This window comes from Penaeus chinensis, chromosome 35 (genome assembly GCF_019202785.1).
Source record: "Penaeus chinensis breed Huanghai No. 1 chromosome 35, ASM1920278v2, whole genome shotgun sequence".
Lineage (NCBI taxonomy): Eukaryota > Metazoa > Arthropoda > Malacostraca > Decapoda > Penaeidae > Penaeus > Penaeus chinensis.
The window spans coordinates 10,486,817-10,514,316 of record NC_061853.1 but is presented as its reverse complement, the minus strand read 5'-3'; the positions used below and the strand labels follow the sequence as shown (position 1 = coordinate 10,514,316).

The 27,500-nt window shown below is 41.2% G+C and overlaps 1 protein-coding gene across 2 annotated transcripts in view; it reads left to right on the top strand.

Moving 5' to 3' along the window:
- The window catches only part of LOC125044175 (headcase protein-like), a 94,104-nt gene that overhangs the window by 59,120 nt on the left and 7,484 nt on the right, over window positions 1–27,500 (top strand). Inside the window, exon 3 of one of the 2 annotated variants that reach the window (XM_047640639.1) lies at window positions 14,264–14,905. The exons of the other annotated variant lie outside the window; for it this stretch is intronic. Within the exon in view, the coding sequence (XP_047496595.1) occupies window positions 14,264–14,425 (162 nt within the window). The 3' untranslated portion in view covers window positions 14,426–14,905. Of the gene's footprint in view, window positions 1–14,263; window positions 14,906–27,500 lie in introns of those variants that run through there. 2 annotated transcript variants of the gene reach the window in all.

The following is a 27,500-nucleotide window of genomic DNA, read 5'->3' as shown; positions in this document are numbered from 1 at the left end:
AAAAAATACTTAAAAAAAATATTCGAAAAAAATGTACTCAAAATGAAATCTTAAAATTCGACTTAATTCTTGCTTGATCTTAAAAGATGCTTTCATAAGTTACTTCTTTTGTCTTTTGTTCAGATTAGACGAAAGAAAAAAAAATGCAAATCGTGGAATTAAGGAATTTTGTCGACAGCAATGACTATTTACGAATCATATTTCCCCCTTTTTCTCCTTTTTTTATTATTTTTATCGGCGTAGTCGTTTTCACGTTAATATCAAACAGACGTTGCCTCTATTGGATTACGGATGATTACTAAGGAATTAAATTACCCTTCCATGGATTACCTTCTTTCGTTCTTGCAACCATTGGACTTTCAAAGCCTTAAGCCGAAAAGTTCATTTCATTTTTTTCTCTTCTTTTCCCTTTACCTCCTCATCCAAATAAATGGAGAACCTTTTTTTTTTTTTTTTTTTTTTTAGTATAAGTACCCCCTTAAACCCAACCCTATCGATGTGTTCCCGTTCTCACACACTGCCGTTTGTCATAGCCCATTTTAGGGAACATTGTCGGCAATCACGTAGTTACAGCCGAAGGGAATTCCCCGATACTCCGTTTTCTGTTGATTCTGAAAAAAAAGGGGATGAAGGGCGATGGAAAGGTAAAGAAAACGTAAAGAGGCGAGTAAATTAGGATAATTGAAAAAAGAAAGAAAGAAAGAAAGAAAAAAAGAGGTGAAGATGTGATAGAATGAAGAAGAAGAGACAGGAAAGATGAATGTTAAAAAAAATTAGCCAGAAACATTAACCAAACGGATAAAAAAAACCCACAGAATTTAAAGAATAAAACTCAAAACGAGAGTAAGAACGCTCACTAAAGAACCAGGCTTGAAGAACACGCAACCAAAGAACAAGCTTCATCTATAATAGCGAGGACCCGCTGCATCAATCGTTGCACAGAATGCTAATGAATTGAAACTTACAATTTGCAATTTTCTCGCGTGCATATTTTTGCGTGTTGAATATTGTGGAATTGGTCTCGTCGGTTAATGAATTCCTCTTTGTGTTTCTCGAATTATATGATCATTATGCATAATGTTAGTTCTGTTGTCTTTTTTTTGTGAAATTAGATTATGATAAAAGATAGTTATTGCTTTTGTTATTATGGAAATAGAGAAAAGAGCTCAAAGGATTTAATCAACAAAATAATACAAAGAAATTGATAAGAATAACTAAGAGAAAAGATAAAATGAAAGAAAGAAATATGAGATAAACAGCAGAAATACAACGACCGAAGAAAGAAATGGCGAAAAGGGAATAAGAGAAGGGAGGAGAATGCCGGAGAGGGAGGAGGGGAGGGAAGGGGAAGAGGAGAGAGAGGGGAAAAGAGATTCCCCTCTAGATTTATGATATAGCACCCGCACTTACACAAGGACGAAATCTAAGGGACGGGGTAGGGCTGGGGGGACGAGGGGAAAGGGGTAGGGGTAGAGAAATAGGGGTAGGGTAGGGTAGGGTAGTAGGGGGGCATAGAAAAGGGAGAGGGAGTGGAGGAAGAGGAAGGGGGGGAGGGTTATAGCAAAGGGTGGGTAGGGGGAGATAGGGAGGGGGTCGATAGACATATGGGAAATGAGGAGAAGGGGAAAGGGGGTTGGGGGGGGGACGGGCGGGCGGTCGGGGGTGAGAGTTATGGGGTTGGGTGGGGGGGTTGGGGGCGGGGTGGGGGTGAGTCTCCCAGGGTTGAGAGTCAGTTGGTTAGTGAGTCATCGTATTTTGGGAGTTCGCTTGCGTTAAGAGGATATTTTGAGGTTTTCTGTGTTATCTTTATCTTTATTTTTTTTTAATTATTTTTTTATTCTTCTTTTTTTTCTTTTTGTTGCGGCGTCAAGGTCTTTTGTTCACGATTTTATATATTCCTGGAAACGATGATGGGAAGAGGGGGGGGGGGGGGGAGGTAGATACAGGAATTGTAATGACACAGAAATGATGAGAAATTATTGAAATTATGCAGATATATGAGAAAAAAAAAAGCAAGCAGCATTCGTCTTTCTCTCTTGCTTTCTCTCTCTCTCTCTCTCTCTCTCTCTCTCTCTCTCTCTCTCTCTCTCTCTCTCTCTCTCTCTCTCTCTCTCTCTCTCTTTCTCTCTCTTTCTCTCTCTTTCTCTCTCTTTCTATTTCTATCTCCTTCGTCCTACCCCCCCCCCCCCCCCTACGCCAATGAGGCACCGGCCGCTCGTTCGGTAACAATAAAAACGTAGGAATCGTAATTTGAACCGAAACCTCTCGCGGTGTCTTCGTATCGAGAGGGGGGGGGGGGAGGGGGAGGGGAAGGGGGTAAATGGGGAGGAGGGGAAAGGGGTGGGGGGGGGTTGAAGGGCCTATGTCTGTTCCTAATGTGGATCCTTCTGTTTCCTTTGCCCTTTTATGTATCGGTGACTCACGGACAGAGAGAGAGAGAGAGAGAGAGAGAGAGAGAGAGTGAGTGAGTGAGTGAGAGTGAGTGAGTGAGTGAGTGAGAGTGAGTGAGTGAGTGAGTGAGTGAGTGAGAGAGAGAGAGAGAGAGAGAGAGAGAGAGAGAGAGAGAGAGAGAGAGAGAGGAAGGAATGGTGGTAGGTGAAGGGTAGGGAGGGGAGGGGGAGGGGGGGAGGAGGAGAGGGGATTTGCAATGGAAAATCAATGCTACGGGATGATGCAGTGATCGTTTTGTGTGTGTGTGTGTGTGTGTGTGTGTGTGTGTGTGTGTGTGTGTGTGTGTGTGTGTGTGTGTGTGTGTGTGCGTGCTCGTAGACCTTAGTGAAATGGGGAATTATTGATATTTGGTCGCATCGTTTCCTTAATGTAGAAGTCGCTTTACATAAATAGATAACCGGAGTAATTCTAGGCTGGCTGTGTAAGACGGTGCCACTCAATGTAGGCTTCGCGGAAAACTTATTGCACAAGATTTCCCTCCCTCGTTCTATAGGCCTACTCGTAAGGTAGGCCAGGGAGAAACCCAAATGGCTCCAGGCCTGCCATTGCTCTAGGAAAATTCTAGAATAACGAGGGGCTGGGAGGAAGAGGAGGAAGAAATAAAAAAGGGATTTCATTCGGGCCGCGCGGAGGGAGGCCAAAAGAGAGAAAGAAAACGGGAGCGACGGAAGAAAATGGGTTAAGGGGAATTAGAAAACGGGAAGACCGACTTTTGTTTATTTTAGAGAGAGAACTTCAAATAAATAATAAAATAAAACAGATCGAGATATAAGCCAAAAGAGAATAAGAAGTAGAAAAAACAGGGGACTAGGACAGAAAGCTAATCACAGGAAGTACCAGCGTGTGTGAATGAGAGAGAGAGAGAGAGAAAGAGAGAGAGAGAGTGTGTGTGTATCTGTTATTTACGAAGGGGAAAAAATCTCTCTCGTGAGGGAAAGATAGAAATGGCAGGGGGTAGCAGGGAAATGACATGCGTAGAGAAGGGAGAGGGGAAGAGGGTAAGGAGAGGAGAGGAGAGGAGAGGAGAGGAGAGGAGAGGAGAGGAGAGGAGAGGAGAGGAGAGGAGGGGAGAGGAGAGGAGAGGAGAGGAGAGGAGAGGTCGAGAAAGAGAAAGAGAAAGAGAAGAGAGGAAGTTCGGAGAAAGGCAGGGTAGATCGCGAAGGCTATGATGAGGCCCAAGTCATTTGTACGACATCCGAAAAGCGTAAATTTTTATGATCCGTGTTAAATGTTCGGGTGGGAGGGATGTGAGCGGGGTCGGGTGGGCCTGGGGTAGGGGAGGGGGTATGGGTGTAAGGTTGGGTGTGTGATGGGGAGAAAAAGAGAGGTTCTCTCTCTCTCTCTCTCTCTCTCTCTCTCTCTCTCTCTCTCTCTCTCTCTCTCTCTCTCTCTCTCTCTCTCTCTCTCTCTCTCTTTCTCTTTCTTTCCCTCCTTTTCCCTTTCTTTCTCGCCCTCAATTCCCTCTCCCTCTCCCTCTCCTGTCTCTCCCTTTCCATCTTTCTCTACCTTTGCCTTCTTCCTTCCTTCCTTCCTTCCATCTTCCTTCCCGATTATACTCCACCCGCTTCCATAAACCCTTTATAGTCAAGGGGATATGGTCACGCTATATAGTTTGGGATAGATAATTGTACCATATTATGAGTTGCTGTTGATGGCAGTCGCTTTGTTTTCGTTAGAGCCACTTCAGCAGAAGCTCAAAGCCTCTTTACCTCCTCTTTATTAGTTTTAAGCTTGTTTGATATTATTATCTTCGTTTTATGCTGTTGTCTTTTTTTTCTTTTTTTTATAGTTTCTTTCTGGGTCTTCTTTTAATTGGATATCCTATTAGGATTTTTTTTTTCTTTCTTTCTTTTACTTTCGTCTCTCTCTCTCTCTCTCTCTCTCTCTCTCTCTCTCTCTCTCCCTCTCCCTCTCCCTCTCCCTCTCCCTCTCCTTCTCCCTCATCCCTCTACCTCTCCCTCTCCCTCTTCCTCCTCCTCTTCTTCTTCTCCCTTTACCTCTCTCTCATTAGCCCCTCTTTCTCCACCCTTCTCCCACGCCCTTATTCGCCTGCAGTGATTAACCCTCACAAAATGAGAGAGGAAGGGGGGGGAAGGGGGGGGGAGGGGGGGAGGGGGGGGAGGGGGGGAGGGGGTAGATGTTCGGTCTTGCAATTTGCGAAGGACTTTACTGTGATCGGAAGCTGTGCCAATTGCATCGTTAGCGGTAGTTAGGGAGGTCGTTTCTGCAAATCTCTCGACGGGGGGAAAGAGGGGGAGGGGGAAGGAGAGGGAGAGGGAGAGAGAAGGTTGGGGGGGGAGGGGGAAGTGTGTAGGGGTGGGAGAGGAATGGGGGGAGGGGGGTTTTCTCTTGTATTTTCGCTTTCATCTTTCCCTTCTTTAACAATGTTTCTTTTCTCGTTCTCTCTGTCTCTCTCTTTTCTTGTCCCCTTTTCCTCCTCCTCCCCCTCCTCCTCCTCCTCTCCTCCTCCTCCTCCTCCTCCTCCTCCTCCTCCTCCTCCTCCTCCTCCTCCTCCTCCTCCTCCTCCTCCTGCTCCTACTCCTACTCCTCCTCCTCCTCCTCCTCCTCCTCTTCCTCCTTCCTCTCTTTCTCCCCTTCCTCCATCTACTCTCTCTTCCTTCCTTCCTTCTTTCTCTTTCGCGAATCCACTCCCAACGACAGTAAATGCCACAAGACCGTCGCATTGTATTTTGAGCCTTATTGCACTTTATTCCTCTGACTAATAGTTATTCTACGGGCTGTTTCATTTACGATCGGAAATTTAACCTTATGCTAGAGGGCAATAAAGACGACCAGATACGAATATAATATATACTGTGACTATTAATATAGTTATTATTACTACTGCTACTGCTACTTCTACAACTACCGTTATTATGTTATTATTAAATATTGTTATTGTTATCATTATTACTGATATTGTTATAAATATCCTTATCGTTGATATTTCATTGATATTTCTAGCTCGACCGATACTAATGCATTTGAACTCAAAAGTAAACCAACCAAGAAAATCACTTACTACGTCACAAAAAAAGAAAAAAAAGAAAAAAAGAAAAAGAAATTAAAAGACATTCACAGGTGACGAAAAATTCCATTCATTGGCGAGAAACTTTTTAATAACTGGGCGATCAAGATTGGCCGTTTTTAATCGGATTATAGAAGAAGAAAAAGGAGGGAGAAGGGGGCGAAAAAGGAGATTAAAAGAGCGAACGATTAGAGAAGGCCTATAGAATGGAGGGAGAGAGGGGAGAGGGGAGAGGGGAGAGGGGAGAGGGGAGAGGGGAGAGGGGAGAGGGAAGAGGGAAGAGGGAAGGGAGGGAAGAGAGAGGGAAGAGGGAAGAGGGAAGGGAGGGAATAAGGAGAGGGAAGAGGAAAGGGAGGGAATAAGAAGAGGGAAAAGGGAAAGGAGGGAAGAGAGAAGAGGGAAGAAGGAGAGAAGGGGAGGGAGGAGAGAGGGGGAAGGAGGGGACGAAAAGATATAAGATCCAACTTCTAATTTGATTATCGCCTCAGGGTGTAGACAGGGCGTGGACAGATAAAGGTTGTAGGAGGAGAAGGGAGGGAGGGGGAAGGAGAGAGAGAGAGAAAGGGGAAAGTAGGAGGCGAAGAAGGGGAAGAGGGAAGGAGAGAGAGAGAGGAGGGGAACAAGGGAAGTAGGAGAGGAAAGAAAGAAGAAAAAGTAGAAAGGAGAAAAAGAAAAGAGAAAGGCATTGGGGGAAAAAAAGATGAAGAATAGAAAAAAGACAAGAAAAAAAGAGAAAATAAACACGAAAAGAAGAGAAAAGGGATTAGAAGAAGGAGGAGAAGAGGAGTTTGAAATCAGACAGCAATTTCTCGCTTAACGGTTGTCGTAAAATTTACCGAAAACTAATTTGTAATCGGATCAGGCATATTAGGCCTAGATGCTAATTAAGGAATAAGCAGATTGATTACAGTTCACCCACCAAATACGTAATTAAGTGCCTTTATTGAAGAGGGTAGAGAGGGGGGGGGGAGGCGGAGGGAAGGGGGAGGAGGGAAGGGAGGGGAGGGGAGAAGAGAGGAGGGAACTTGCATTTTTTCAAGCGAATATTACGAGAAAGGGCACCTGTGTAATGAAAACTTGAGTGTCATTGCAAGATTGTTTATTAAATTATCCAAAGAGAAAATGTAGATATATAATCGTTAATTAGTATCTCTGCATTCCCTTTCTAATGAGCGGCTACGAGAATGCCGACATTAATTAAATACATCTTTATATCCGAGTTCTAAATATATTTCAATTGATCGTTATACTGGTGATTTCAAAGATTTGTTAACGGATATGACGACAACAGGGCGCTTATTAAACTATTAGGCAGATAAGGGTCTTTAAGGTCCAGTGTGTCCTTTGTTTCGTATGGAGTTATGACCCTTAGGCGTTTCTCTTACTCATTTCCCAAGCGACCACGAGCATATTCGCTTTTTCTTCTTTTTTTTTTTTTTGAATCTCTCTTATTCTGAATTTTATTTTCATGCCTCAGCGTATATGTCGACCTTCTTCATCATCTTTTCAGTTTTCTTATCTTTATTTTCTTCTTCTTTTTTTCACTACTTCATTATCTGTGTTGTCGTGATGGTATTAATTTTCAAAATTAAACCGGATATTGAGGATTGACATTGAAGACGAAATACAGCAAAAAAACAAGAAAATTAATACGCTCCGTCACTCTTAATACTAATAATAATAAAATAAAAAATATAAAAACAATCTTTGAAAAAGAACAATACGTAACAGAAAAAAAATATCTTCATACAGGTGGCATCAGTACCTCGCGCGGTGTTGCCATAAGGAGTGTCCCGGTTATTGGTTTTCTTTGGGGGTTCCAGGAATTCTATTTCCAGAGACCAGAACTCGGTGTGCGATCGAGATGCTCTTCCATTGTGCACTCGTCGGCTTTTGTTTGTTGTTTCCTTTATGAATTTTGATAAGTTTCGAGACGTAGGTGTAAATATTAACGTTTTATCTTCACGTGTTTTTTTTTATTTATTCCTTTATTTGCTTTCTTTTCTGTCTGGATATTTCTCTCTTTGTATCTATGTATCTCTCTCGTTTTCTTTCTCTACTCTTTTTTTTCTTCAAATTTTTCATAACTTTTTCTCTTCTTACCACAGTTTTACCACATTTTTTAATTCTCTCAAAAAAGTCTAAAATGGCTAAAGCAGGCGTGTATCTCAACTTGATATAGTTAACATTATTTTCCTTTCGTGAATACATTTTCCCGTTCGATAAAACTCGTTCAATTATGATAAGGAAAGCGAAAGAGGTAATAAAGAAAAGGCGAGAAAGGGAATCATAATTATTGCCAATATCTCGACTGCGTTTGTCTTTTTTTCTTAATGTTTTCTCGATATTTGTATATCTTTTTTTTTCGTTTTCCTTTCTTTCTTTACCTTAATCTATCTCTCTCTCTCTTTATCTTTATCTTTATCTCTCTCTTTCCCCTTCTCCCCACTCCTCCCTCATTCTTTTCCTCTCTCTCCCTCTCCCCTTCCCTCCCTCCTTCTTCCTCACTCCCTCATTCTTCGTCCTCTCCCGCCTCTCCCTCTTCATGAGTCCAAGGTCGTAACTCATGGCCTGAGCTCCCTACGACAAAGGCTATTGAGTACCTATTAAGATATGATGTTATGTGTGTACGAAGCATAATAGGAAGGGGAAGGAAGGGTGAGGATGAGGGGAAGGAGGCTGGAGAGGGGAAGTGTGGAGGGGAAGGTTGTTTCGTAGGCTTGAAGAGGGGAAGAGAAGGGGGAGGGGTGAGGGGGAGGGCTTGGGGTGTTAGAGATTGTTAATAACGTAACTCGTATGATTTTATCCTTTTTTTTGGGGGGGGGGAGGGGTGAAAGGGAGAAAGGGGGGAAGGGAGTTATAAATAGTCATTCCGGGTGATTCGTATCAACGATAGCGATATATTTTATAAGCTTACTTTATTATTTTCCGGGAAACAGGTAAAAAAAAAATCAAGAAAAACAAAACAAAACAATACGAACAAAAATAAACAAAATGACACAAAAGAAAATAAGAAAGCACGACCCAAAAAAAAAAAAAAAAAAAATCCAAAATCTCAAAGACTAATGAAATTTCTATCCAGAAATCGCCCCAGCTTTCGACTTCAGAGAGAGAAAGAGAAAAAGAGAATTCGAGTTCTGGAGAAAATTAGATTACTCTACAAATAATAATAATTGGACTACGGTGAAATTACGAAAAAAAAAAAAAGTGGGGGAGCTTTATATATTAGAGAAAAAAAGTTCGTAGGAAAAAGCGGAAAAAATGCCCTATACAAAAGTGAATTTCTTGTATATCGCATCCTTTGTGTTTTGAATTGCAAATAGGATTCATATCTCCCCATTATTTCGGCTAGCTTTTAGCGGAGACTCGAAAGCGCTACGTTCGCGTCGGCGCCTTTTTCTTACCTCGATGTCAGTTGAGATTTAAGGAAGAAAAATAACATTGAATTGTTTGAATTTCATGGGTCACTACGAGCTTAATATTTGTTTGTCTACTTTTTTGTTTCGTTAATTATCATCTTCGCTTAGAAAAGAGAGAATTGATAATAACTTTGGAATAAACTTTTACCTAAAAACTGTTTTATATCACCAAATAAAGTCTACGCAATAGTAACTTGAAATAGCAAGAAAATCAACAAACATAACTAACCAAACCAAAGATAGAAAAAAAAAGATAAAAGAAAAGAAAAAACATAAAGAAAGAAAGAAATACATCCCATCCCAACACTAGGATATATTTTTGATCGAATTTTGGAAGCCTTTTCTCAAACACAAGATCCAAAAGAGATTCAGACGAGAGAGAGAGAAAGAGATAGCGTTGAAGGATACCTATTTTCGCACAAGTTTCCCTCTTTTTTTTTCTTCCCTTTTCCCCTCTCCCCCCCTTCCCCCCCTTCCTTTCCGCGGGGTTTCCGAATCTTTATAGGCCTGTCGGGGATCTTTGGCGAAAGGGGAGGGGGAGGGGGGGGGAGGAGTTGCTAAGACGTGTACTTTTGTAGGAAAGATTTTTGTCTTTGCTTTTCGTATTTCCCTTGTTTCTTTCTGTTTTTTGTGTTTTTTCCTTCTCTTTATGTGTATGTAAAGACTTCATAAATATCTTCATTCAATATCTTTCTTTCTTTCTTTTTCTTTCTTTTTTTTGTCTCTTGTCTCCTCTTCCTGTTTTTCGTAACGTTCGCCCAAAAGTTCTTAGGAAACTCATTTCGACATTTTTTCCTCCTCTTCCTCTTCTTTTTCCGATTCTTGTAAGCATTCAAGGAAGGAGGGGGAGGGAGGGGAGGGGAAGGGAGGGGAGGGAGAGAGGGAGAGTTAGAGAGACAACAGTCTAGTTCGTTTTTATTTTTTTCGTGTATTTCTGTGCCATTTTCGCCCTTATGTCGTGGGTGTTGTAAGGCCTCTTCTCCTATGAGGATTACCTAGTGAAAAGATCCCTATAAAATCGTCACAAAAAGTCGCTCAATTGCTTTGCTCATCAGGCCTTCGCTCTTTAAGCTTAGGCCTCCTGCGTTAGATAAAAGATTAAGAAGGGGAAGAAAAGAAAGCGAAAAGCGAAAAGCGAAAAGGGAAAAGGGAAAAGGGGAAAAAAATACACCCCGACAGTGGGCATTCCTTGATGCGAAATTTCGATGCGATTTTTTTTTTTTTTTTTTTTCCCACGACTTCCATTTTGACTACATCTTACATTTTCTCCTTCTCCTTCTCCCTACCTTATCTCTCTTTCCGCATCCCTCTGAAATCCTTATTATCGACGATTCTGTAGCTTGGCTGATCTAGAATCCCTTATTTCGAAAAGGGCTCAGAGGCATTAGAGGGAAGCGGGAAAATAACAGAGGTGAAAATGCACAACTGACAACCGAGCTTCTAGTTTATGGGACAGGACGCGGGCAGGAGGACCAGGGCTGCCAACCGTAGGCCGAGGCTTCAACCGATGGACAATTTCAGTGCGGAACGGCTTTTCAACTTTGAATATGTAAGACCTGGATTCTTTCCGCCATTTTTTCCCTTACGTACCTCGCTATTTGTATCACTTCGAAAGCCGTTAATGTGTTTTTAATCATGTGGGGAGAAATAAAAAACAATACAAAACAAAAGAGCATTTGGCGTGCGAACCTTAACGACCCTCGCTAATTCGTTGGTAGCACTGTAACGAGGGGAAGGGGAGAGGGGGGGAGAGGAAGGGGGGGAGGGACCGAAATTCGCAGGAAATCAGCAACGTCTCTGGCCGAAATAGGGGGGAAAATCGCAATTTATGGCATCGATTCCTAGATCAGGGTGAAGGAGCGAAGGCATTTGGATTTCTTCTCTTCTGTTTTCTTTTCTTTTTTCTGTTAAGATTAAGTTTTTTTTTTTTTTTTTTTTTTTTGGCTAAATAACTGAGTATATTCGTATGAGTAATTATGTTTTATGTATGTGGGTGTGTCTATATTAAACAAATACACAGGAAACCATCACTATTTCAAAAGAAACAAACATTAACATACAGAAAACAAAACAAAACAAAACAAAACGAACAAAATATTGAGAAACCACAACACACTTATTTTAAAGGTAACACACGCGCGCAGCTTCACTTAGGTACAGCCACCTGGGTTCTCGGATGTGCGCAGGAGGCATGGAAACCTGTCCTGCTCCATCATACAAGGGCCAACTCCTCCCTCCTAGTTCTCCTCCTCCTCCTCCTCCTCTCCTCTTTCTCCTTGTCCTTCTGCTCCTCCTCCTCCTCCTCCTCCTCCTCCTCCTCCTTCTCCTTGTCCTTCTGTTCCTCCTTCTCCTCCTCCTCCTCCTTGTCCTTGTTCTTCTGCTCCTCCTTCTCCTCCTTCTTCTCCTTCTCCTCCTCCTCCTCCTCCTCCTTCTCTCTCACTCTTCGGTCTACGTCTCTTCTTCCATTTCTTACAGCCTCATATCATTCCCCAATTTCTTTAATATGACTTGCGTCCTCTTTTACTCCGTCTCTCTCACCTCCTTTCTCCCTCGTCCTTTGGCTTACCCTCCCCCCCTCTCCTTTCTCCCCCTCCTCTTCCCCTTCCCCCTCTCCCTCCCCCTCCCCCTCCTTCTGCGCCTAGCCCTGTTGAATGCAAAAACACGACTCTCCAAGGACATGATAGCGTCTTTTGCCTTTTGGGATCCTGGCACGTTCTCTGTCGTCCTTGCCTTTGCGTTTCTCCTTCTCCTCTTTCTTCTCTCTTTTTTTTTCCCTCCTGTTTTTCTTCCTCTTAAACTCTTTTCCTCGTTCCGACTTTATCTCGTCCCATTCTCTCTCTCTCTCTCTCTCTCTCTCTCTCTCTCTCTCTCTCTCTCTCTCTCTCTCTCTCTCTCTCTCTCTCTCTCTCTCTCTCTCTCTCTCTCTCTCTCTCGCTATTTCCTTATTCCCCTCTTCTCTTCTTTGTACATGCACTCAGCTAGTATTTGGCAAATATACAACGCAGACACTATTTGATGAAATTGCATTTTCACATTAATTCGTTAACACTTTACCGCAGATGTTTATGTTGTTATAAACAAGCGCGATATTATATTTTTGCACTTGCATTGTCTGTTGTTTTAGAACGCTACATATCCATTTTATATTGAAATGTATATAATTCATAGTAACATAGCATGATGATATGTTATTGAAAAGAAGTTTTAAAAGGCACATATTTTTTTCATACCGGGTGAGAGACACAGTTGCAAAAAAAAAAAAAAAAAAAAAAAAAAAATCAAATGAATGAATGGTAATTGACGTGGAAGACTCGGTCTCCTTGTCACAGGAAAATCTTAGGTTATTTTTGCCCGTAACTACGAGGCAAAATTTAACTATTTATTTCAAACTCGCCGGCTAGTCTATTCGCAAACTCTGGGTACAATAAAACAAGGGCATTTGACTTTTTAAATAGCCCGGGAAGAGTTCATGATATTTGAATATATGATGGTCATTAAGTGAAACATGTATATATTCTATTTATAAAGATATATATATATATATAAATATTGTCTGTGAATAGACAAATATTTTTGAACATGTCATACACAGTTTTGTCTTCTAATGTTGTAACTTTTAAAGAGAGAGAGAGAAATAAAGAGAGAGACGTAAAAAGAGAGACAAAGAGTGAAGTGAACTCAATAAAATGAGATAAAGTAAGATGAGAGAGAGAGAGAGAGAGCAAATGAAACAGGGCGCGTGCGTACCGTAGAGTTTATCGGTATATCGGTGGCAAGACCTGCATGTCCCAAGGAAGTGTTGCTGTAGAGAGAGCAGAAGAGGGTGCGTTAGGACGCCGCGTTGGGTGGTGGTAGTCACGAAGGCCGCATAGTCACAGGGGAAGGCGCGACGCCGCAGTCACCAGGCCGCAAGCGAACCGCAAGGGATACCGCAAGATGGAAAAAAAGAGAAGGGCGGGCTGTTATTTCGAGAAGGAGAGAGAGAGAGAGAGATAGAGCGCGCGCGAGAGAGCGAGCGAGCGAAAGAGAGCGCGAGCTGTCACTCACAGCCAGAGGGCCTCCCCCCCCCCAGCCTCCGGCTTTGACTACTCTCACACATACACAGGTATATCAGTATCACCTCTAATCTCAGCCCGGGAGATTCGTCAACGTTCCTTTGTGCATAGGCCAGTGTAGACACCCCAGAAAGAGACAGAGGCAGAGAGAGACAGAGAGAACTAGCAGCTAGTAAGGCACTTCTAGTCCGTGACGCCGTTAACCTTATAACGCGATCGCTAGTGACTGTAGGACCTTCCGCCATATATAAAATACACGTTCCCTGTTCTAACAAAATGGCTAGTTTAGAAAGCCGCTGATAAACTAATAATAATAATAATCATAACAAAACACGCTCGATGTTGCCGACCCGAACACTCAAGTCATAAACAATATCAAAATAAAAAGTGTTGTTGTGGAGAGTCACAGGTTTTAGTGAGAACTAGTGCTGTGCGAAAACTATGTAAGCAAAACTTCGCGGTGTGACTAGTGTGTGTAAGTACACTTATATAGGTGAGTGTAGGCCCAGAGATCACTCCATCTGGTCGAACTTTGCTGACAGGATTAGCTGAGCCAAGTTGTCACCTTCCTCACAGACAGACGCACGCACGCACTGCCGCGTTGTTGTTGTTGTTGTTGTTGATTCCTCGTGTAGACTGTGATCCTGTAGAGAGACAGACAGAGAGAGAGAGAGCTTCCGACGAAGGCCACACGGAGCGAAAAAAATCGTGAACGCTTTTTAAACTCAATCCTAAATCTCAAAGCGACCCCCGTGTGTTGCTCCGCCTCACCATCCACTCGTCCTCGACCTCCGCCTCTGCCGTAGCGACGCCTCAAGGCCTCGACAGTGGCCTCGGGAACAGAACACCTTCAGGACCTCAGCCTCCAACCCAGGGCCGAAATAGGGGCCTCCTCAGGGCATCCCTCTTGGTGTGCCGTCAGAGGCTTTAGTGATTCAGGTCATTTCTCTGGATAATTGATCATGACTCATAGGTTTCTTGATTTCATTTTATATATTTATTTCCCATTTTATTTCATTTACTTTTTTGTGCTTGCTAATCAATCAGTCAACCACAAGATTGTTGTAATCGACTCATTTCATCCTTTTCTTACCTTTACTTTAGTTTTGAGATCAAGCCCTTGACAAGGTCACATTGTACAGTGCATTTAACAGTGCTTACCATGTAGTTAGTGCTTTTCATTTTGTTTTGATCTCCCTTCTTTCTTCAAAGTTCAGCAGTCATAAAATGCCATTTATCTTATTATCACTCATGCTTCTCCCATAATTATGAGAAAGAAAATGGTCCATTTCCAATTTACATATTTTCAGGTACACGTTTTAGGTCAGTCCAGCAGGTCAAATGAGAGCAAAATGTGTAGAGGGCCAAATAGGCCTATACAGTATTTGTTTGGCCCAATTTTTTTGCCAGCTGTCAAGGTAAATACAGTGCTAACCCCACTCGTGCTCTTTCTTTTGTTGTTCTTATTATAATTATCTGAATTAGAACACAGGAACTTTTTTCTAGACGTATTGTAGGTTATTTCACTATCTTAGATTATTCAGAAAGGAGTATTATTTAGTATGAGAGAGAGAGAGAAAAAAATAAATGCGATACTCCCTCCCCTACAACATACGCGTGGCAGGTAGGTGACGCTGACGTCTTTAAGAGACAATAATAATTAAAAAGGAAAAGTCCGGAATAGCGTTTAATGTCTTACCGTTCCGTGTAAACTACACGCGCGTCAGTAAGACAAAAAAGAGAGGACAAAGAAAAGAAAAGAAACACCAAATATATAAAACAAAAAAAAAAAAACGAAATGCAAGCAGGTAGGTGAATCTCTCAATTTTCCATCACGCAAAATGTAGTCTTTTTTATTATCATAGCGGCTTTATGTCAATAACATCAAAACTTGTTGCTTTTCTCACCCCCTTTTCAAATTCAGTCAAATTATTATTACTATGATATCATCCGGTTATCACCCGCATCTCCTTGTACTGTTGGTCAGTCATCGATTTTTCCTTTCATTACAATGCATACATATATATAATGATAATTATACATTTGTAATTCACATTTTATATCTTTTGTGTAATGTCACTGCGCTGCCCACTAGGAGCCGCGTGATAAGTTATTAATTAAAAGAGACATTGTATGGTGATACTAAATGATTGTAAATGTACCAAGTGATATTGGTATTGTTCATTGTAAACGCCATCCTGCGTTGTACGTGGTTTCGCGAGCGCGTTGGCGGTAAGGATGAGCGATTCTCTATTTTGAAATCAAAGCTTGATAATAAAGAGATTCTTAAAAAAAAAGAATGCCGTTACAAAAAAAAAAAAGAGTTAGAAGAGCCCTTTCGGAGCGAACGCAAGTCTGTACATGATCGAGCTGGTCTTTTGTCTAAATATATATATATATATATATATACATGTTGTGTGTCTTTTCCTCTGTTCCCAATGTGTTTTATAGCGGCGATGTTTGGCTTCTCCTCTAAAAATGAGGATTTCGTTTGTGCTTTTTGCATTGTCGTGTGATTTAATTAGAAAAAAGAATTGTCTTTTAAATACTGTGATATGTTATGTACGTTTATTTTAAATATATTTAAAACTATATATGTATATATACAGTTAAATGTGTACATGTCTATGCTTTAACCCTAACTGAATTTTCCTTTACAGTTTTGATGACCTTTATAAAACGAAAACGTTCAACTTGTGCACAAATTATCATTATATCTGCATGTTGTGTTCACTGTATATCTGCATATCACCAAGTCCGGTTTCCGTAAACTTATAAAACTTATTATTTTATTTACCCTCTTTCTGTATACATTAGCAAGTTTGATTTTCAAAGATGCTCATTGTTACTAATTTATTTCTGCACCATAGTAATGTCCTCACGATTATAGGTCCATATTTTAGATAGTATTGTTAGCCTTCCTTCCTGTTTTCTTGAAACTTGAACAACACGATCTTTGCAACAAGAATCGAGACGAAGCCGTGGCCACCGCAACACAGGGTCCTCCCCCTTATCGCGATCGGAACACACCCACTTCCCTCACCCCCCTTCCCCCCCCCCCCCTTTGCTCATGAAGGCCTGGCCAAGCCTACCTTGAACCTGCCTTGCTTGGGTCGACGCTCCTCTGCCGAGCCTTCGCACACTGTCGACCTCCGGAGTGTCGAGGCTGAGTGTTACCCACACCACCTTGCCTCGGAGCGCAGTCGACATGTGTGACTTGGCGGAGTGGACTATAACATTGCTAAAGAAACGTAGGTGATAGTAATAGGAGCTTTAGGGCTTATATGCTCATTTGGTTCGGTATGGTAGTTTTAGAAGTTTAACCATCACTATATGAAAAAAAAATAGATTCATTAACAACTAGGGGGAGGTGACCTTTTCCTGACGAGGAAAGAAACCAGGACGTCGAGTCTGTCTGAAGGGACACCGACGCTGACCTTATCTGCCCCCGCGTGGCCACCGGTTCCGCGACACACGCTAGCGACCAAACCCCTCTCATCCAAAAGGGGTTGGCACTCCTGCTCTGCCTGTTCTTTCTCTTACCTACTAGCTCACCCTGACCTTGCACGACTCGCTTTTCCCGACCTTGGATTTTTTTTAGCGCTGGTGGGAGAGGGAGGGCTTGGGCGCGGGGTAGGGATGCTTCGGTCTCTCTGACGAGCATTTCCTTGGCATTGAAGATCATCTCGGGGTCACGAAGTGGAAAAAAGGGTCAGTCAGGTTGGGTCTTACTGGGGTATTGGGGAGCGCAGTGGCGAGCTTGTATTTTTAACCGTTGATGCGCTTTTGTTTTTTCTGGTCCTTTCTTATCCTTTTACCTGTTTATGAGTGTTATTAGTGTTATTATTATTGTTGGGATTTATTTTCTTTTATTTTTCTAGCTCTATAACTGAATCGCCACCAACTATGCAGTACCTTTTACATTTATATGAGTAATATTATTTTCATATCGATCTATTTACCTGTATCCTCTCTATGTCCATCCTTTTGTGTTCTCTTTCAATATATACCTTTCTATCATTTCACTCATCAAAGAAGCAATAATCTCTCACGTAGTAGACTTATATATGTTATCTTAGCTTTAGAATTATAGTTAGTAAGACGAACGTACGTATTTCAGGAAGGACTCGATATCATTATTATCATTATCATCGTTATTTCTCTCGTAGTCTTTCGATATTAACATGGACACGACAGTTCAGTTGACACTTTCTGTTGGCCTTTCCTTATCCCCGTTCAGTCACATCCTTCCTTTCCTTCCCTCAAGAAGACAAGAAGAAGCCTTGCGGAAGTGATGGTTTCGTCGAGGTTTTGGGGCAAAGAAGTTGGTGTTGTGGCTAGTGATTATTTCTCTTGTTCTTCTGTATGGTTTAAGATAGATAGGAGAGAGTTTTTGATTCTTTTGTTTTTTTGGGGGGTGGTGGGAGTAAGGGTGGAGGTGGGGGGGAGGGGGTGAACATTTTGAAGGATTTTTTTTATTTCACTTTGTTTCTCGTTTCTTTTTTTTTCTTTTTTTTCTTTCCTTCTTTCCTTTCCTTCTCTCCTTTCCTTCTCTCCTCTCCTTCTCTCCTTCTTTTCTCCTGCTCTCTCTCTCTCTCTCTCTCCCTCTCTCTCTCCCTCCCTCCCTCCCTCCCTCCCTCCCTCCCTCCCTCCCTCCCTCCCTCCCTCCCTCCCTCTCTCTCTCTCTCTCTCTCTCTCTCTCTCTCTCTCTCTCTCTCTCTCTCTCTCTCTCTCTCTCTCTCTCACTCACTCTCTCACTCTCTCACTCTCTCTCTCTCTCACTCTCTCACTCTCTCACTCTCTCTCTCTCACTCTCACTCTCTCACTCTCTCACTCTCCCTCTCTCCATCTCTCTCTTCTTTCCTCTCATTTTATCCCCTCTCCCTCCCTATCACTCAATTTCTTTCCAAATCACAAGAAACAGAGTTTGTAATTCCACATCAGCTGGTGAGGCGCAGGAAGTTACTTTCAATAAAAAAGTTTGGGTGGGGAAGATGCAACATACACCCAACAACACCCTGTATTTATGAATTCGTAAACAACAACAAAAAAAAAAATGAAAAATGGTGATGTTATTTTGTCTGCACATCAGCGATTGGGCGAACATGTTACCGTAATCGAATTGAAGCGGTGAATCCACATCAATTTTATTTGTTTATTTTTTACAATTCGTATTGTTATGACGAGGTTGGAGGAAAGGAAAAAAAACATAGTTTGGAAACATACACATATTTTTATCACTGTGTATCTTGAGGGTTATTGTAGGAAGTAGGTGGTATACTTTTTAGGATAAGCTGTGTGTTTTTTTTTTTTTTGTATTTGTTTTTCGAGGGAGTGCCAAATATATTTACTACAATGTGTCGAGTGCAAGTCCTCCAACCTACCGTATTATTTTATTTCATTTATTTTTTATTTGGTCTTCTACCTAATTCCTCTTGCAATAAATTTTATTTTCTCTTCTTTCGTTCCTTTCTTTATCATCACTGTTTCCGATACTTCCATTTCAGTCTTCTCTCTCTCTCTCTCTCTCTCTCTCTCTCTCTCTCTCTCTCTCTCTCTCTCTCTCTCTCTCTCTCTCTCTCTCTCTCTCTCTCTCTCTCTCTCTCTCTCTCTCTCTCTCTCTCTCTCTCTCTGCCCCCTCCTTCTCTTTCTTTTCAATTATGGCTATTTGATTATTTTATTCTTTACATCCACATCTCTTTTTTATTTATTCGTCCTACCTATTTTATTATATTCATCAATTCTCGACTCCATTGTTTACGCCGGCCGTGTCGTTCGTGGATTCACCCGGATTCAGCCGAGGCTCATGAACCCCCGCGCGGTCCTCTCTCGCGTCGTGGCCTCAGGTCTAAGGCCGAGACCCTTAGACCGGCCACAACTATGACGTAGTAAGTGCACTGCTACTACTACGACGACCACTGCTACTACTACGACTACTACTACTACTACTACTACTACGTCTCTCTCACGCTTTCGTTGCGAGTAAGAAGAGAGAGGGCAAGTCTTCCTCTCTCTTCTCCTTGACTCGCTTCCGTTCCTCGAGTTGCGTGCGCCAGAGTGTGTGATTTTGTTGCAGAAGCGTTGTTGTTATCGTGATGAATGTTATTTATGTTATTATTATTATTACTGCTAATATTATTATCATTATTGTTGTTGTTATTTGTTTGTTTTTAGCATTGATAGAAGCGAACTCAAGAGTTAATGAAGCACAACGATGCAACTTGTTTATATATTTTTTTCCATTTTTTTTTAGAAAGGTATTTATAATTTTTTTTTCCATTTTTTTATAGAAAGGAATATAAAAACGATCCTTTTTTTGTTTGTTTTCATCTCCTGTTATCCTTATCGTTACCGTTATTTTCACGCAGCTCTGTCACACATTCTGGAAATATTTACTGATATTATCTACTTTCAGATGTTACGCGTTCGTACCGTTGTTGTTTTTTCTTTTTTTTTACTTTACGGAAACGTGTTACCCAATACCTGATGTGCAATCGCGTCGTGTTACCGGACGTATGTTACGATTTAATATATCTCGGAAAAATCGATATTCAGATGAAAGCGAAGTATACATGAAAGCGAAAACGAAAAAAAAAAAAAAAACGAAAAAAAACATTTAAATATCGTTGTTTTCGTTCAGCGTAAAAAAAAAAATATATATATATATAAATTTAGTTCACTGTTACCATGATGACAAAGCGGTTAATTTATAGACCTTCGCAAAACAAACCGCATAGAAATTATGTGCGCTCGGTTTTAGGGGGGAAAATGTGTTTTTGTTGTTCCGTGTAAAGGGAAGGGGAATAGATACGGAGGATAAAGGGAGGAAGAGGGAAAGGGGGGGGGAGGGGAGGGGGGAGAAGGTAAGGAAAAGGATGGGTATAGGAGAGGGTTAAGGCTCTTCTCCGGCTAAGGTTGAAATTCGTATATATATATATATGTATATATTTTTTCGCTCTCGGGGAAAAATGACATCGTAAGTTTGTGTCGGGGAATCCCCTTGGTAGGCGGTGTCCGAAAACAACCACAAAGAAACAAAATTCGCCAGCTGATATGGTAAAAGAGAGGGAGGGGGGGGAGGTAGGTAGGCCAGGGAGAGGGGGGTTAGGTAGGCCAGGGAGGGGGGGGATAGATAGGCCAGGGAGGATGGGGAAAAAGGGGGTGGGGGGGGGGGTCTCACCCGTCTCATCTTTAGGGGACATTTTAGCTTTTTTTCCCCTAAGATGCTGAAAAAGAAAGTTTTTTCTCTACTTTTTTTGTATTCCTTTGGAGGGTAAATGTATAAATATATGAATGTAATTACCATCAGATATACTGCAAATAAGCTCTTTTTTTCCTAGAATTAATTTTCCAACTAACAAGACAGGAAGAAAATATATGTTGTGTAATATATTTTCTTGTTTATTTTGGAGTGAAATTTTATACCCAAAGTACAAGGGTAAGAGGGAGAGGGGGGAGGGGGGAGGTAGCAAGGGGGGGAAGGGTGATTTCTAAGCCTAACCCTCAGGATTTTGTTTGACGCCTTCTGATAATGAGGGGAAAAAAGTGCAAAAGTTTCTTCTTGTACTAAACCTCAAATGAGAACCGGATCTTTTTATCATCATCATTATCATCATTTTGTCAAACTATTCCACGTGTAAAGTTGATACGAAGATAATTTATTTTTCTCCGTCCATTTTTGCATTTATTATGATCTCAAATTCCACCGTAAAGGGGAAAAAAAAAGCGAAACAGAATCACAACAAAGGTGAAAAAAATATGTACATGGGCCTAAATTTTGTATTTCACGCCGAGGCTTTTCATAAGGACACGAGGCAGGAAGCTCCCAGAAGGCCTGGAAGTTAGGCCTCTTGTTATACGTTCATATATATTGGGATCAAGACAGAATGTATATAAAAAAAGGTAATGAGAATTGAAGCCTTTGAAGGACATGGAAAACAATGTTGATAGTTTTAACACGAAGAAGGAAATTGCAAAACAATTATAAATAAATGCAAATGTATAGTAACGTAAGTTTGAATAACAGAATAAATACGAACAAACAAATGTATAAACAAACAAATGTATTTGAACGATAATATTTTCAAGCTCTTGCTTTTACTGCGAACGAGTTTTGTAAGCTCGTACTCCCAGTTTTGTTTGCGCTCGTATATGACTCCCAAACATTTGACATTGCTCACATAGAAGGGTCCAAAATACCACGGACAGAAATAGAAGGAGAGAAAGAGAAGGAGAGAGATCAGAAAAAGGTACAAAGCAATTCACTTGTTCCGTAGTTTTCGTTAATCAAGGTTATTTTATGGAAATGTTGTGCTAATGCGTAATTTTCTCTCTCTCGCTTATCTGTATCGATTGTGAACAACTTTTCTCGAACATTACCTGTGACAATCAGTCAGACTCGATTGAAAGGAAAAAAAAAAACACGCCCAAAGACGGGAAGAAGTAAAAATAGTGAGTATGAAATAAAAAGGAAAGTAAAATGTCTATAAAAATGTTAACATGTTGTGACTTGGGTTAGCATCTCGACAGATACTATAGGCGGTGGTTACATATTGATATAGAAGTATTTACGTAAATGTTTTTTAATGGTTAATGCAGTAGCTCCTCTGATGTTGTGGAGATGTCCACCAAGAAAACATCAATTTACGGAAACAGGGAAACGGAATTTACTGGTTGTAACCTAAGACTTGCTGATTATTATTGTTATTTTTATTTATTGTCACTTCTCTGTTCTTCTAATTTAATTACAGCTTCTTTAGATTTTAATTTCTATAGTATTTGATCTGCCTGTTGGTTATTATAAGCTTTTTCCAATTTTCTTCGCATTTTATCATTTAATCATGTATTTTAATAAAACCAAGGAAACCTTCATATATAAATCAATTTTCACTTTCTTTATTATAATCTCTTGAGTCTTCTTTCAACAAACACTTTTCTTTTCGTTTAAAACAAATTCACTTAATCTGCAACATAGTTTATTTGCAACGCACCTTGTACTTTGATTATTTTTACGTTATTAGGCAATTCTGAAGTCCTCCAGTATTCCGTCTGTTACCGTAATCTTTATTCAATGGAATCCTCTTACTTATTTGTTTCATTTTTTATTATTATTATTATGTTCTATCGTCTGCTTTGTCACGTGTGTGTGTAAGTGTTGATAAAAGCGACATGTGTGTAATTTTTTGTAGTTATTTTTGTTCTCTGTAGTGTTTTACGTTTGGAAAATGACTCAGGATATATATTTGTCTATATATTTGTCAGTATGCAAATGCTATTCCGATACTACGACAGTCCTTCAGTAAAGTAGCGATGGAAGAAACTTTCAGAACATAAACACGAGAAAAGAAACGATAGAAACAGAGAACAATAACAAACAAGAACAAAGGGAGACAAGTTGATGCGTAAACTTACAACACAGCACAGATAACAGTTAACTTAACATATATAAATATTTTTTTTATACATTTACCCGTATCAAAGAAACCTATTGCAGGGGACACTCGACCAAAGAGGATTCCAGAAGCCCCCGCTACGGGCCATCCGCGAATCGCAAGTCCTCGGGGAGGGTGAAAAGAAGAGGACAAAAGAAGGGGGAATTAAAAAAAATGAATATATATTTATAAATATATATATGAGGTGGCGGAAGCGGCCTAGCACTCGGCCGTCTCTGCCTCCGTGTGTGTGACTCCCGCAAGCGCGTTTTCTTTCGTTCCGTTTTCTCTTATTTTGTTTGGAATATTTTTAAAGGGTGACTGTAAGAGAAATGTGTTTGTATGCGTCGTAAGTCACCAAGATTGCAATGATGTGGGTTGGTTGACGTGTTAGGTCTTTGGGTTGGGATCTGTCGAGATTTTTATATACTTTTATTTATATATGAATGGACTGATGATTTTCCTCCTTTTTTGTTTAAGAAAAGATTGTGTGTTTATATGTAATTATTTATTTGCCTCTTTAGTAACTTCTGTTTTGTCTGACTACTGTCACAGTCACGAAAATCATGCTATTCATGACCATATCTTCGATTTCCTTCTGTTGTGTTTTCAGACTTTTAATACATTGTGAAATGTATAATGTAAGGGAGTTGTATTTACTTTAAGAGCAAAAATATACACGTCTTTTGAAAAATGGAAATTGTGTTTTGATTCTTGATTAAATCGGATGTATTTTCAAATGCAAATCCTCTTATGGTTCCACACGCAAGGAAATTAAATAACTCGAATCTACAAAAATAAAAATACATGGAAATAGGATAAAATGAAAAGAATTGAGCATTATGTTAGTTCAAGCGAAAATGAATGATAGCAATTGACCTGTTGCATCCAACATATGAATCTATTACCATAATATTTTAAGTGAATCCGCAGATTAGCTTTAGGAGACATAAACACCACACTTTAGATGTTGTGTTATTTTCTTTCTCAGTTTTGAGGATAGAAACCAAGACATACAAGGATGCCATCTTTCCTTTAAGTTTTCTTCCTTACGTTTATTTCCCTCTCTCCTCTATACCTAAATGTGGTGCACTTTAGTGTGAAGACTCAGGTTTTGTGATGGTGTGATGATAATGATCGGTGATAATGACAGTGAAGATGATGACGCTCGCTACCAGACACTGCGGATTCACTCACCCCCGCTGGGTCAATCGCGATGAGATATGATGTGCGGCACTTTCTGTGGTGAGAGGCAGCCCCTTTCACCTGCCTCGTGTGGTTCACTTCGGCTGAGGGAGCGGCGAGTGCAAGGCGGATGACTGGTGGGAAGACGCCACTGGCGTGTGCTTTGGCGTCGACTCACACCTCTTATATATATATATAATTATTTATATATATTTTTCATACATATATTTTTCATCCTACCACTTACTTATATTCTAGTTGGTTCTCTTTTTCATATTGCATAGAGACATAGAACACGTTCCGATGAGAGTGAGGATTATTTAGGTCTACCTTTATGAATCTCGTGTCTTTTGTTTGTTTGTTAGTGATGTTTGTTTACTAGGTATAGATGTATCGTCTGCATTAGTGACTTGATATGTTTTCAACCCTTTTTTATTTTTTCCTTGCCCTCTTCATTTACTCCGTCTCTTTACCTGCGTAGGTGGATAATGACTTTGTGGAAATGGATCACATGTTGGAATTGTCACGGGTGAATTGGTCAGTAACAAAGGTCATATAATTCTTTGGAGATTTGTGCTCGTAGATTGATGAAAAGGCGTTTGTTTCTCGAACTATTTTTGGAAAAAGCGATAAGTATTTGGGATTTCCTATCAAAGCGTGATTCTGTCTTTCCCTCGACCATCACAGCGGAACACAAAGATGCTTTATCACGGATCGTTCATTTGTTCAGTGAATTATAACTCGTCATCGTCACCTTTAACTTCCATTGTTCTCGTGCAATCTATTTTTTTCCTGTGACTTTATTCTTATGCATCTGCGCGTGAAAATAGCGCCCCGCCTTTTTTTTTTTTTTTGCGAGAGAATGAGTCCACGTCTGTCTGTTTCCAACTGTTACCGCAATTAGCTCGCAAATCCGTCCCTTTTCCTTCCTCTCTGACTCTTATCTATCTCCTTTATCTTATCCCATCCCTTCCCCACCTTCCCACAACCCTTCCATCATTCCCATTCCCCCTCAATCCTTTACCCCCCTCCCCCCTTTCTTTTTCCCTTCTTTCTGTCTCTTCTTTCTTTCCTGTTTTTATCCCAGACGGATTTGCAACCCGCCCCCCGCTCGGGCCTATCCGCGGTGTCGACTGAAAGCACCAGGCACTTTCCCTCAGAAAGTTGGCTTGCTACGGTATACTACAGCGAGAGCTCTCTCTGTGACAACACGGGGTCCCGATGCAGGAGTCAGTCTCCTATTACACTTGGGTTATTTATGTTATTCCTGTTTTTTATTTCTTTCTTCTTTTCTTCCTGATTATATTCCTCTTCATTTATGTTTTTCCTTTTCTTATCCTTCGTTATTTTATACTTTATCCTGCTTATCCTACCTACCTGTTCCCCTCCTCCTCCCCCTTCCCCTGCCTATAGTCCTACCCCTCTCCCCCCCCCATTCTTCTATCTTCCCTTATTTCCTCACATTCATTTCTCTTGTGACGTTTTGTTTTTCTTCCTTTCTTCTTAGGGAATCGATCTTGTGGAAACACAAGGAAGCTGGCAAGCCACGAGGACTCATTCCCAGTATTTTTTTTAAGCCTTATTAGCATATCGAAAAAGTATTTTGCGATTTCGGTACCTTTTTTTTTTTTTAACCTCCTTTTAAAATCGTTATTACCAACATTCATTCGTTATCAAGTCACACTCGTATCGTTATTACAATCATTGGAAAACGTGCCACGGCCCCACCGACCGCCCCTCTCACCGTAATCTCAAAAGGGTGAATCTCATATCTTAGCAACCCTTCCTCTCCCCCCCTCTCCTCCCTCCCCTCCTCTCTCCTCCCTCCTACCTTCCTAATTCCCGTTTCTCCACCTGTCTTCTCTCTCCCTACCTTTACGCCTTCCTTTCTTTCGAGATTCGCCCTCTTCCTTCCCCCGCTGGGACCGCGCGATCTAACCTGAGCGAGAGAAAACGACAGCAGCAGCACAACAACAGTAGTACCAACAACAGTGTATGAGAGAGAGAGAGAGAGAGAGAGAGAGAGAAGCCAGGACGGTGTCCATCGGGCACTTTCCCTCAGAAAGTCGGCCCGGGGCTCACAGACAGGGATATCCTTATCTTCTCCTTATTCCTGATTCTCATCCTTAGGAGAACATCTTGTCCTTTCTGGTTTTCATCCCTTGTTTCCCCCTCTTTTCCTCCCTCCCTCCCCCCTCCCCCCTCGTTTCTTTCTCCCTCGGTCCTCGTCCCTCTCAGTCGCCTTTCCTCTATCCCTTTAATGTTAGATTTTTTTTTATTTTACGGAAAGAGAACGGTTTGTGGGTGTGTCTTCCGTGGCGGGTTTTCGCTTCGTTTCGCTGATCGTCGTGGTGTTCCGGAAAGTTTCGGTTTTATTTTAGGAAGCTCAAAGTGAAAAAAAAAAAAGAAAAAGAGCAAAGATGAGAAAGAGAAAGATTTAGAGAGGTTATTTAGGAAAAGTCGGAAATGAATTATATAAATGGATATTTACGTTCATCCACAAATACAACATTCGAAAGAAATACGACAACAAATGAGAAGAAATGATACCGCCATCAACAACTACCAACAATAAAAATAATTGATCAGCAGATGCCACCAATCTTACCATCCGTCACCGTAATGATTATTCACGGACGAATCTCACCACACTTCTTCCTTCTCTCCCTCCTTCTCTCCCTCCTTTCCTCACTCCTTACCCCTTCCTCCCCACCCCTTCCCTCCTCCCCTCCCCTTCCCTCCTCCCCACCCCTTCCCTCCTCCCCACCCCTTCCCTCCTCCCCTCCCCTTCCCTCCTCCCCTCCCCTTCCCTCCTCCCCACCCCTTCCCTCCTCCCCACCCCTTCCAACCTCTCCCCTACTCCCTACCTCCTTTCCCATCCCTTCCCTCCTCCCCACTTTTCCCCTCTTCCACACATCCTTCCATCCTTCCCTCCCTCCTTGCCCCCCTTCCCCCCATCCTTCCCTCCCCCCATCCTTCCCTTCTCCCCCTTCCCCCCATCCTTCCCTCCCCCCCCCCATCCTTCCCTCCCATCCTTCCCTCCCCCCCCCCCATCCTTCCCACCCATCCTTCCCCTCTTTCTCTCTCTCCTCTTCCTCGAGATTCGTCCCCCGCCCCCGCCTGGGCTCACGCGAGAGGTGTTATCTACGACCAGCGAGAGAAAGGCCAGCTATGAAATAAGAACTACTGACATAACGGGGAAAACATATATATATATATATATCTGTTATTTTTTTCATATATATATATTTTTTACTTTTTTACCTTCTCCTCCTTTGTCTCCCTTTCAGTTTTTTTTTAATTTTTTTTGTCTTCCTTTCTTGTTCTTCTCCTTCTACTCTTCGCCACCTTTGTATTTCCTACATATTTATTTCACCTATCCTTACCTCAGTCCCAGATCCCCCCCCCCCCTTCCTTCCCTTCCCTTCCCTTATACCTGATCTTCTCCTTCTACTGCTTTCTTCACCCTTCCTATATCTTTAGGGAAACATAGCTTTAGTACCATATACTATTTTTTTTTTTCTATTTACGGAAACGGAACCAAGTTTCGGATGGGCAAAAGCTGATCGTTTTTCTCTTTGTGTTTAAGAAAAAAAAAAAAAAAAAAACTTGATCAAGTTCGTTATTTCAATTACTAGATATGGATAATGGACAGGATGTGTCTATTTATATTCAGATGTTCTATTGCAAACGGCATTTTAAATGTGATGATGTTAATTAATATACATGGCGATGCGGACGTAACCCATGATTTATTTATCTTCTTGAACGAACTTCTGCGATAAATAGAATATCGTATTTCATTTTCGAATATCACTGCGACCGAAGAATAACGGAATAAAAGAGGACTTGCATTAATAACTTTCAATATCACGGAATTCCTTCCAATATTTCTCATCTCATTCAAATATTCACGACGATCATCGGAATC